The sequence below is a fragment of the Syngnathus floridae genome, chromosome 15 (assembly GCF_059516105.1).
Source record: "Syngnathus floridae isolate MCC-2025c chromosome 15, RoL_Sflo_1.0, whole genome shotgun sequence".
NCBI lineage: Eukaryota > Metazoa > Chordata > Actinopteri > Syngnathiformes > Syngnathidae > Syngnathus > Syngnathus floridae.
In genome coordinates, this window is record NC_142427.1 from 7,921,982 (window position 1) to 7,934,239 (window position 12,258).

A 12,258-nucleotide genomic window follows, 5' to 3' on the forward strand; every position below is an offset into this window, starting at 1 on the left:
GGGATTCATTCAGTTGTTCATTCACTAATGATGTCATTTTATTAGACTATAAATAAATGTCACAGTGTCTCACATAGCTCAACCATGTCCATTGTGAGAACTTGGATTAAATGACACCGTCTGTTTCTGTGATTGCCGCCTTGTCAGTCTTTTACTGTTGCTATATTGGAATGAAAGTCATCATTTTTGATTGGATCAACTACAATGCGTAATATTGTGAGAGGTGTTCATTTTATGAACCGTTAAGACCAAAAATGATAAGTACTGTTTGAGTTCAAGTACCGTGTTTTCCGCACTATAAGCCGCACTGGGATTATAAAGCGCACCTTCAATGAATGGCCCATTTTAAAACTTTGTTCATATATAAGACACATAGAATAAATAACTCAACATTGCGCAAACGTTAATGCAATCACAATATAGTAACACTCGAAATAGTGAAAACAATAACAATACATCGATAACTCAACGTTGCTCAAACGTTAATATCACACAACACAAAATAAACACGTAAAGCTTACTTTAATAAATTAGTCCTCATCCATGAATACATATTGGTCCATATATAAGGCACACCGGATTATAAGGCGCTTGAGAAAATTGGAGGTTTTTAGGTGCGCCTTATAGTGTGGAAAATACGGTATGTGTTGGTGGCTATCCTTGATATCAGACTATGAACCCATTGTCAAGGATGTCTTTTTTAAATTGAAACTCTTTAACACAACTTCAATTTTTGCAATTTTCTTCTCTCCTTCATTGCCAGTTAAAGACCCATTCACCCGATAAAATTTCACAATCTGCCCAGTGGAAGAATAATTTGGTACTTTGTATCTCTGCGTAATATATTCAATATTTATAATGGATACACACTGCGATATTATTTGACATCCAGCTGTGTTTCACTGCTGCAGTGCCTCTCCCAGAAGCTAACTAAGCGTCGTGTCAGGGAAGAACTGACTTCCATCAACCTCGGTCTATCCATCTTCACTCTCCTCGCACAACCCCCCCTTGTCCCCTCACCTCTGCCAAGCTCAGTTTACTGTTGAACAAAGCAGATCTCTCCAGGATGTGACCCCATTAAAGGGCGTAGAGTGAATGGAATGAACTCTCAGTACATTACACTGATCTGAGAACTTTTGACAGTCTTCAGGGAGCCAGAGATACACTCCAAGTGCAGAAAAGGTTGCAGGATGCATTGAGTGCAAGATGGTAAAGCATCTCCATAATTGTGCTGAATTTCATCTTGTTTTCCACGACTCGCCTCCGAGTCTCGTGGCCACCGTGTGGAGAAAACAGAGAGATTTAAGTGCTTGGATTCAATTAGGGTTTAATACGATCAACCCTCGCTCCCGTTTTGTCGGATACGAACAGAAACCTGACCTTGTGCGTCTTCAATGATACAGGTCGTATCTGCTGACTTTGCTGTCAGCTGATGTGGAACGCTAAGCTTGGAGGGCATTCCGGAAAGGCAGACGAGATGTTTTAAGGTCTCAGTAGTTATGAATGTAGGTTACGTCATATTCAAAGTGGTCGAGTCCACGGACATTTTTGTAAGCGGAATTTCGTGTCACATGACTTCTCCTACTGTCAATATTTATTTTTAACATTTCCCCCCTGACTACATTTATAATCACCAGAAAAGTAGGCCTGGGGAAAAAAAATCTGGAAATAACTGATGGATAATAACTGACAAGAATTGTCCGAAAATATTGGTTGGATGTCTGAGTCTGGTGTGGATCTGCTCCGGTAGCTTGATAATACTTGCTATCTTCCAACCCCAGCTGCCAGTCACTTTTCCGACTCACCTGGAGATGCTACACTTTTCCTTTTGCCGAATAATTAAAGTGTCAGATGTGAGAAAGGGATCTCACACCCGAAACATCTGTGCTTAAAAGATTTGAAAGGACACACCTTTTCTTCATCCTAATTTTTCTTCTCATTATCTCCAGCCAATGTTGGCACCCTCCAAGCTTTTTCGACCGTCCAGTCACAGGATCGATACTTTGGTCTGGAGGCCATCTCGTCGCTTAATGAAAAAGTGTGGGGCATTAACAAATGCTCACTCACACACCCACACGGCCAGTCCAAGCATTAATATAAGCCCTCGTCACTTCCAGCGTATGATAGATGCAGAGGGAGCGGATGCATAAAAAGCCGATACGATGATATCCATACGGTTTTCATGTATGCATTATGCATGTTCCTTTATAGCTGTATCTCCATTTGCTGATGGATGAAGGTCTGTTCTATAAGCAGACTGATGGGCTCTTTGTGACTCCATATGTCTGTGCAGTCAAGTGTGTTTGTCGAGGAATGGCCTCCTTTTTATAAGCTTCTGTTTATGGCCTCCGAGAGGCCGCCGCTTGCCAATAATTGACGTCTGGATTGCTCTGTAAGTATTTGGCAACTCCGCCGGGACTGGCTGAGTCCAGCATTGCTATGGAAAAGGTCAACATGCTCCCGAGTAGGCCGGAGATGACAGAATGATGAGGAAAGCAAAGAATAAAAGAAAGGAAACATTATGAGGAGGTAAAGTAGATCAAGCTGAAATAATTTGGGGGGAAAAAGGAAAGCAAGGTATTACGGCAAAGTAGGATATTATTTATAGTATTATGCAGATTAATGTGGAAAGAGTCAAGATGTTAGCAAAAGCAATAAAATGGCTATAACTAACCAACTGTTCCTGTCTCAATAGTCATCCTGAGCCCTTTTGGGCTGAATGGAACTCTGACCGGCCAATCGTTCAAGATGTCCGACCCACCCACCCGGAAGTTGATTGAGGACTGGAACCAGTTTTATCCCATCAGTCCCGGTGCCAAGGATGGAGTGTTAGAAGACAAGATGGAAGATATGGATTGGGAAGATGATTCTCTGGCCTCTGTAGAGGTCCTTGTTGGTCAGTTTTTTTTTTTTTTCATCATGTTGATAATCTGTTTTATGTTGGATTGACTTTTTGTACGACTTTTTGTTTAGGTGGTGTGCGAATGGTGTACCCAGCCTGCCTCGTGCTCGTGCCCCAGTCAGACATCCCCGTCGTGGCCCCCGTGGGGTCCTCCCAATGTACTGCCGTCTATCCGGGTGGTCACCAAGTGCCTGCATCCCAGCGAGAGCCTGCCATGTCATTGGTGACCCTCACCCCTCCCACGTCGCCTGAGGAGGTGCACTCAGGTAGTCAAAGGAGGATTTGCAACACTTGACTTTATCAACGGGATCTTGTCTTTTGAATTAAGCTCACTCATTCAATCAGTCAAGTGTTTTTTCTTAAGCACTGGATCTTTTTGTCTCCGTAGTGGACACTCATTCTGCCCAGAAGTGGTTGAGGATGCCTTCTTCGTGCGACATGTTCAGTGTGGACACATCAAGCCACCACGGAGGGAAAATTCCTCGCCAGCTCGCCAGTCAGGTTGCCGAGCGTGTCTGGCAGGAGTGCAATATCAACCGAGCCCAGAACAAGTACGATTTTTCTTCACTCTTCAGTTTTATCTGAATTTTGTCTTGTGATGCCAGATAACTTTTTTCATTTACTTTTTTTTTTTTTTAAACAAACAACCTCCCTGAAGGTGATTTTATATTAATTAAATAGAAAAGATATGTCAATATTAATTAATAAATTTCAGTGTTACACAAGTTGAAATCACTTCATGCCCACCAGCTATCTGAAATGCAGGATTTATGAATCGCTGCTGAATGCTGATCTCAGTCCTTCAATAAGAGGTGCAAAGATGCTTCTCGCCTTATTCTAAATGTGAAAATCGCTTTCTGTGCAACAATAAAAAAAAACTTTTCAGTCATCTCGGCAGCGGAGAACTGAAGTTAGATTATTGTCGACGACAAGAGTGCACAATAAAGCAGTATTCCTCTCGCTTGGATGGTCCCATGCCTTGTCAAGCAACAAGCCACAAAATAAGATGAAAACTACATTTAACATCTTCAAAGGCTAGTGGTGGATTTGCTTTCCACTGTTTAAACTCATTTGGATGAATGAAATAAACACAGAACACACAGATGGATAGGATGGAAGCAAACCGTGCACACCAGCATTAAAACAGTATATATTGCAATGTTGTCCCACGGTCTTGTGAATTATTCACTATCAGTGAATCTGACACATTGGGAGCATCGAGAGTTCTGTTGCCCCTGCGCAAGCACAAAATGTCAGCAGTAGTTAGCTATTAGCGTGTCACCCAAAATACTATTGCTCCGAGCAGGGTTAGAAAGTCAGTCTCGGCAGCAAACTGCATTTACCATTGTATAATGTCGGAGATGATCCAATAAAATCAACTCGTACAGTATCAGTACAAATATGAGGAGCTACAAAAGTAAAAATCTTGTTTGCTTCCACAACAGGCGGAAATACTCAGCGGCAACCAACGGTACCTGTGAGGAGGACCGGACTGAAAGAGTGGGAACCTGGGATTTTGTGGGGCCTTCAAAACGCTCATACTGTAGCTGTTCCAGGTAAATTGTGGATCTCCGTCACCCACCAATCAGGTTTTGCCGTATGTTACGCAACCACCTGGGCACACCCTGATATCATATCTCTTGTGGTTGTGAGTCTTTTTATATCTTTTCCTTTTTTTAAAAGGTAAAAACCTACCGAGTGCCTCGTTGAAGATTTTCGCAGTAATTGACCCACATTTTTGTTAATTGATTTTACATTAATAGATGTGGATGACATTACAGACATTTGTTAGGAAATATGATCTGTCAAATATGCGTCGGGTGGAAAAGACATTTGTGCCTTTTAAAGCTCGCCAAAATCTTTTTTTCTTGATATTTATGGTCCGACCGTTGATTTGCTTCCATTGCTCAGTTCTCTGCTGGCTTTTGGTCTGCGTCTCCATTACATTAAAGTCTCATCGTATTTTCATGTTTGTCTTCTTTCCTCCAGACATAAATCGGTGAAGCAGCGAACAGGCGCAAGTGCGGGCCAAGCTCAGTCAGCGGGCCAAGCCTCTCAGACTCCTACCAAGCACAAAGCCGGAGGAGAAAAGCCAGACAAGAGTGATAAGCAGCAGAAAAGACCCCAGACACCTTTCCATCATCGAAATTTGACCAGCGAAGACGCCTCGATGGAGACGGAGGCAACGGCCGGCCAAAGACTTACAATGAGGAGTCAGGACGGAGGAAGATTCTCCAGCATCCGTTCGGCAGATGTGTCAAGCATCCAAAAAACACCTCAGCTTAACAGTGGGGCGGTTAGCACGGGAGGGCCGGCCGACTCCCCCCAACCCCCACCACTCAGCCCCCACCCATGTGAACGTGGTGACGATCCCAGGGAGGCTTTGAAGAACCCTTCCACCCCCAACAACCAACACTTTTACCAGACACCTCTGGAGCCATGCCTGGGCGGAGCAAAGGGTGGCAACGAGGAACCCGCAGGCCCGGAGGGTCTGACCCAGCACTTCTCCTCACACCACCCCAACTCTTCAGCCTCTGCTTGTTCAGACCCCCCAGAACCTACTGTGTATACAGGCCGAGGGGTCCACTTAGAAGATGACAGCACTCACTCACCGTGGAGGTTATTCAACCTATCCTGCAGGAAAGAAGCGGAGCTGCCCACGCCACAGCTGCCGGGGGAAAGGTTTCGGGAAGATGCTTTCACCTCCCAGGACAACCTTGTGTCTGTGACCGAGTAAGTAGCAATCGATAATCAGCGCTTCCTGTTTCAACCGCTGAGGATGGGCAATTCAATGATGATCTGCGTAGAATGTTTATCAAGCGATTGATAGGACCAAATATTCTCATAAATATCTCGTAAAAAAAAATAACTCATCTGAAGTGTTGAGCAGAATAATTTTGTGCCAGCGTGTTTTTTTTAAATTATTTTGTATTATTATTTTCTACTGCGGTGTACCTTGACTTACAAGTCTTTGTTTTGTGAGCCAAAATTGTGGCGAACCTCAGATATTAAGTGAAGTGGAAAAAAAAAGATTTAGATTCAAGATTAATCAAAAATTAATCAGTTTAGAAAAAAATGATCAATGAATTGTTAAATTAATTGGTCTGGCGATCTCTTCCAAACAGCTACACACTTTTAGACATTTGCTCTCCCCCCCCCCCCCCCCTTTTTATTCTTCAGCTTTCGAACGTTGAGGGTAGCGCTTAGGCGCACACAGCATGTTAATCTCTCGCTATGTGCCCTTTTGACATCATATATCACCGATGTGCACGGCCAGCACTACTCATTGATTCCTGCACACACGCAGCCAGGAGAGAGCAAGAGTAATAGTCAGGTTAGATAAAGATGAACTGCTGTTATAATGGAGTCAAAGCTATGGCTATAATATTGCTTGCCTTTTGGCTAAGACATTTACCCCGAAGAGGCTGAAATAAGTGAGGGAGGGAGCCGTGGATGGATGGAAGAGAGCAACCTGGGCGGGGGGCGGGGCACAGTGGAAATTATCAGTGGAGTTCTGCAATCCCGACGGAGCAAACGCTTGGACGGGCTATTCTAGTGAGCTATAATCCTCCCGGCTATGGCCCTGAATGACGGCTAATCTGCGGTCCAGTCCACCGCATTCCATCACCTCACCCCAGAACAGGACAAGCGTGACGAGAGGACATACGTACGTGTGAGGGAAGGGGGGGGGGTAACCTATGGCGCACCACCGGCAGAAAAACAATGAGGCCACCGCCACATAAAAGATTCTGATGAGCCACCTCGCAGTCACAAGTGATCAATGTGTCTGTAAATGTATGAACAGTCCGCGGCGGAGTGGCCATGTTCTCGTTAATCTGTTTCAAAATGTAGTTGTCTGACAACAAACACCATGCAGCTCCCAGACAGCTGTCAGAGTTGTTTGCAGTCGCTGCCATTGCATTTACTGCTGATAAACACAAAGCACTGCTGACAAGCATTATCAAGCGGCGGCACAGCATCCACATTTTTTTTTCTATTTCCTCGCTAATCAAATACAATCTTTATTGTTGGTGCACAGTTGAAAATAAAGCTTTTCAAATTGACATTAGCAGTAAATAGCCATGATGTGGGGTCTTGGATTTCTGTTCTCAGTCCTTCGGGAAATTTTCTGCCTCCTCCTCCTACAGGGAGATGTCTACATCGAAATTCCCTCTGAAGGTCTCTGATGAGCGCATTCAGATGTATCGCGCCAGGAAAAGCCAGTACCTGGTTGCCGCCATCACGGACGGAGATCACGAACCCGAGGTGGACCCTTATGCCTTTGAGGAAGGAGATGTGAAATTCACATTTTCCAACAAAAAGGATAAGGCAGGCGGGGAGCGTGAGCCAGGCAAGAAACATAAGGTAAGGCTTGAGGGCTAGCTGCAACTAATGGATGTATTTGTCCTCTTTGTTAAAATGTCCTCCTGAACCTTTTTGCTCTTGTTCTGTTGCTCAGGGAGAGAGCATTAGGAGAAAAAAAAAAAGTCCAGTCACATTAAATAGATTTGATTTTCTTCTCTGCTTGTGCCATGGGCTAATTGCTGTACAGATTAACCCTGAACCACAATTGCAACTTGTTACCATAACAACGACATCCTTCTGTATCTTGACTTTATGATTTCACACAACAGATTAGACTCGAAAAGCTGAAAGTCACTTTTGTGTTCTATCAAAACATTTTGTTTAGACCTTAGCAAAAGTTTCAAGAAAGATGGAAAACTCTTTGATGCTGCTAACAAAATGGACCCCTTAATTTTTTCCCACATGACCCCGCTTTTTGACGGGTGACCTCTGCCTTTCTTTTGATTTGCCGCCCAGTGTTCTTCTCTCGAGTCTTCCCAGCGTTATGATTTATTTCTATTCCATACACTTTCTCAGGTGACAGGTCAAATTGCTGATATTCAAACTCAAAACACGAAAAAGTGGTTTATCGCGATGAAAAAAAAAAATGTTTTGTCGAGCCTTTGTGGAAGGTCACAAGAGAAACCACTTGATCCGTGGCCACCTTGGCAGAGGTAGACAAGAGGGCAGGAACCAAGAGAAAAAATATCATCCTCATCATCATGGCGAGCAATACTGCCCTAAAAATAACCGCTTGCTTTCCTCATCCGCTTTCACTGCCTATGTCTATTGTAACAGGAAGCTGTCCAAAAATCCCCATTGTAAGTTGAGCCCAGAGGAACGCCAATTGCTTTGCCTGTCCAGGTTTCCTTCAGTTTGTTTTTCCTATTTGATCTGGCCTCTGTCTCCTTCCCGTTTTAAACATACAGGAAGCGTCATCGCCTGGCTGCTAGACAGGGACCACGGTGTTTTATTGAACGGCTGGCCGCACGTGCGACTATGCTTGCGTGCCGCAGGGCTTTGCAAACTGTCGCCCAAACACAAAGCGGAATATGATTCGGTCAACCATTAAATGTGTTGTGTCCAGCCAAATAAAGTTGAAAGGCATCTTGAAGGTCGTTGCTGATATTTACACCAAGATTAATATTTTCCCCCTATTTTTCCATATATTGAGTTTCTATGTATTTTTTGTTATTAGGGCTAAAAAAAAGAAAATTGCAATCTTATGAAAACAAAGCTATGATGTTCCAGTAAGCAATAGCTTCTTCCTCCTCCTTTTTTGAACATGTTGATTTATTTGTCTTATTGGCATAACATGAAATTATGTGAAAATGTGAAAAAAATTATTTTGCGTTTGGTCGATCTCATGTTCAAAAATAAACTTCAACTTCAGTTAAAAGTCACATTTACTTCATGGGGCGAAAACAAACCGTTAGGAGGATAATATTGTTTCTCGAAAGAGAAGCTGTTAGTTTGACCAGAATAAAGTCATAATTTTCACGAGTTCCCACACAAATCGTAAAAGCAACAGTCCGAGACAAGTACCTGCTGTCTCCCGGTAGAGATCTGTCAAATATTAACTGCTCTTTCTTTCGACGTGCCAAAACATTTACTGTTTCATCGTTTGGGAAGTTCACATACTTAACGAGCTAGCAATTTGATAAATTCAAACTGCCTATCTCCATATCGGCTTACTCAAGGTGCACGGTTAAGCAAGTTTTGTGCACTATTCTGCACTGGTTCTTAAAGGGAGACTGATTAAATCCTGTTTTACGCAGGAAAAAGCCTTCTAGCATGAGGGAATCAATAGCTAGAACATAACATTCCCATTCCCAGCAAGAACTATTCAGCACACACTGGCCCTCGTAGATATTGACGTCTGGGTGGGAGCCCAGGAGGCCATTCCTTGGATCTCCATTTCCCTCTGATCCACACTGGAAATCTCATTTGCCACAGCAGAGGCAAAGTTGTCCTTTCCCCCTTATTTAACTGTTTGCATAATTCTCCTAGATTTTCATTCTTGCTATTATAGCACGATCTAATTTGATTACGCTGTGTATTGATTTGAAAAGAAAATCTGTTTTGCGCCCTCTTAATGGATTTGTTGTTTTGCAGATGATTTACAATCAAATATTGTTTCATGGCTAATAAGTTGTGTGTGTGTCCTGTAACTGTATTACTGTATTTTATTTTTTTAACACTCACCTTTTTTGTTTGCTTATTCTAACAGGGTGAAGATGGAGGATCGGGTACATCCGATGGTAAGGCTGATTTCTTTTTTTTTTTTTTTTTTTTCTCCGAGTCGCCTTCTTGTTTATTTGCATGACTTGGCCGCTGTTACACAGACACATAATCACCCGGGCGACCTCCAAATCTTTAAATAACACAGCATCTTGCTTTCTCTTCACATCTGAGGAATGCAACTTGGCAGTATTATTACTGTACGCATTGGCAAAAAATTTGTTTTGCTTTCGTATTCTTTTCAATTTAAACCTCAGATGTAAGCTAGCGTAAATAATCACTCAAAGATTTTCGCTTCTTGTTTACATTCTAAACCTGGCATTTTTAATTCTGCCTGCAGATCCTCAGCGGGCAGGCGCTAACAACCGCACGAGCCTGATCCATGAGACCGACCTGGTGGTTTCCATCAATGACCTTGACAACCTCTTCAACTCGGATGAAGACGAACTGGGGGTTAGTTAGACAGTTTCCTTATTTATAACTCACAAATGTGTTTTTTGTCTGGTACTGAGGTGCTCATTTTTTTTGGTCTTGCTTACAGCCCGGCTCCAGACGGCCCGTAAATGGAACAGATGAAAAATTTGGCAACAAGGAACCAAAGTCATCTACTTTGGACCCAGTATCCTGTATTAGTAAGTATCTTTTACTTCCCCTTTTCAATTCAACTAAAATGGAACATTATAATAACATTTTTAAACAGATATAATAACGTGCCATTTAGCTGTAAATGATAGAGGATTTCAATTAATTGCAGTGCAAGTAATAATTTAATTTAAGTGACTTTTAGATTTTTTTTATTATTATTAAGCAGTTAATGTAGGTAAACCCAGGGGTTCTTTGCCTTTTATTAAGTTGACTTTTCAATTTTACAATCCCTTTTTATCGCTCTTTTTATTGTTCTGCTGTGCTCTATACAGTGTTTATGCATTCTTTGCTGTCTTTTTAAAGTTGTAATTCGGACAATTTGTATTTTGTATTTGTCAGGTCGTTATTGTCTTAGAACGATGCTATCGTAACGATAAAGATTACAGGCCTCACACCACTGAGCATCCTGTGACTTATTCACTTATTTCCTTGACTTATCAATGTTCCTAGTACTAATAATAATAATCATAATGATTCACCTTTAAGGTAGACATAGTAAAATCTGTCTATCTCATATTATGAGAGCATAGCGGCAGTGGGGGGAACATTTTTTTTTTTTTTTGCACATGGAGGCATTTTAGATTGTTGAGTGACTGTACAATGTTCACTCCATCCCCCCCAGGCTCGGCAGACCTGCACCAGATGTTTCCCACTCCTCCCTCCCTGGAGCAGCACATTATGGGCTACTCTCCGATGAATATGTGTAGCAAAGACTACGGCAGCATGGAGCCACCTCCTGGCATGACCACGCTGGATGGACCGTCATCTCTGGCGGGTCACTTCAAGATTGAGGTGGAGGAGAGTTTCTGTAGCCCAAAGCCTTCTGAGATCAAGGTGAGCCTTCAGCAGAATCCAAAACTTATTTTATGAGATTGCTTAGGAAGCGACAACTACCGTATTTTCCGGACTATAGGGCGCACCAAAAAACATAAAAATCTCTCAAAAGCCGACAGTGCGCCTTATAGTCCGGTGCGCCTTATATATGGACTCAATTTAAACTGGCCCGAAGCATTCTATCATGAAATCAATCATAAGTGGCCCGCTGAAGACTATGAATCATGAATCAAAAAGACTGTGGATCATTATTTTGTGATATTAAAGCAATTTGTTTCGTCTGAAGTTGAAATAAAAAAGATAAGATGGAGAATGATTTGATTTGGATTAAAAATCTGCCATGATTAATGGAGCGCCTTATAGTCCGGTGCACCTTATATAAGGACAAAGTTTTAAAATGGGCCATTCATTGAAGGTGGGCCTTATTGTCTGGAAAATACGGTATTGTGAAAGCCAGTAATGTCATTCATCTGCTTTCTCCAGCATTTGACTTGACTATTCGGTCTATTTTTGCAGGACTATTCGTTCGTGTACAAACCAGAGCTTTGCCAGACATTTGTCGGCTGCTCCATGTTTGCACCGTTGAAGTCATTACCCAGCCATTGTCTGCCGCCCATTAAACTACCAGAGGATTGCATCTATAGACCAAGCTGGTCCATGGGGAGGGAGATGCTCAATCCCATGCCTGTCATGTCCATCCTCAACAAAGACAGGTATAGCGCTTATTTTTTTTTTTTTTTGCATTTCACATTTTTATCAACTATTTTATTTGAACACGATATAACAAAAGTCCATTGTAATGAGAATTAGATTGGGACTGGCTCGTATTTGTTTAAAAAAATGCTACTGTTTGTCAGATATTAGCTTAGCTTCATTTCCTACCTGAATAGTTGCACAAAGTGAATTAGATTGGATTCATCTTAATCAAATTAACCTTCCCAGTCAACTGAGGGCCACTCAACGATATTGTTATTCACATCCCGCGCAAATAGATGAGCTATCCAGCCCTCAAATGTGCACTGATGTCTTTTTCATAGATCCAAAATGCACACGTCACTTTAGTCACTGCTCATATTGACTCACTCAGCCGGTGAAACATTTTTTTGTGACTCAAGCTGGTACCATCTGTGCCCTCACAATCATCCCTATTTCCAAATCACTTCGATTTTTTTTTTTTTTTTTTTTTTTTTTAGCCACGCTGACTGATGTGAAATAGAGAACGCGTGCAGAATTTTTTATAAATGCCACAGGGTGGCAATGAATGTTAATCGCTCATTTCTACCGTGCAGTTG

General features: G+C 42.3%; 1 protein-coding gene across 2 annotated transcripts in view; it reads left to right on the plus strand.

Moving 5' to 3' along the window:
* med13a (mediator complex subunit 13a) overlaps positions 1–12,258 on the plus strand; it is a 42,740-nt gene that overhangs the window by 21,898 nt on the left and 8,584 nt on the right. For both annotated transcript variants that reach the window (XM_088399061.1, XM_088399062.1), the window contains exons 5-15: positions 2,696–2,896; positions 2,974–3,168; positions 3,291–3,453; positions 4,348–4,458; positions 4,892–5,635; positions 7,051–7,267; positions 9,477–9,507; positions 9,828–9,940; positions 10,029–10,119; positions 10,755–10,966; positions 11,483–11,679. In XM_088399061.1, the coding sequence (XP_088255187.1) occupies positions 2,696–2,896; positions 2,974–3,168; positions 3,291–3,453; positions 4,348–4,458; positions 4,892–5,635; positions 7,051–7,267; positions 9,477–9,507; positions 9,828–9,940; positions 10,029–10,119; positions 10,755–10,966; positions 11,483–11,679 (2,275 nt within the window). The remainder of the gene's footprint in view (positions 1–2,695; positions 2,897–2,973; positions 3,169–3,290; positions 3,454–4,347; positions 4,459–4,891; positions 5,636–7,050; positions 7,268–9,476; positions 9,508–9,827; positions 9,941–10,028; positions 10,120–10,754; positions 10,967–11,482; positions 11,680–12,258) is intronic.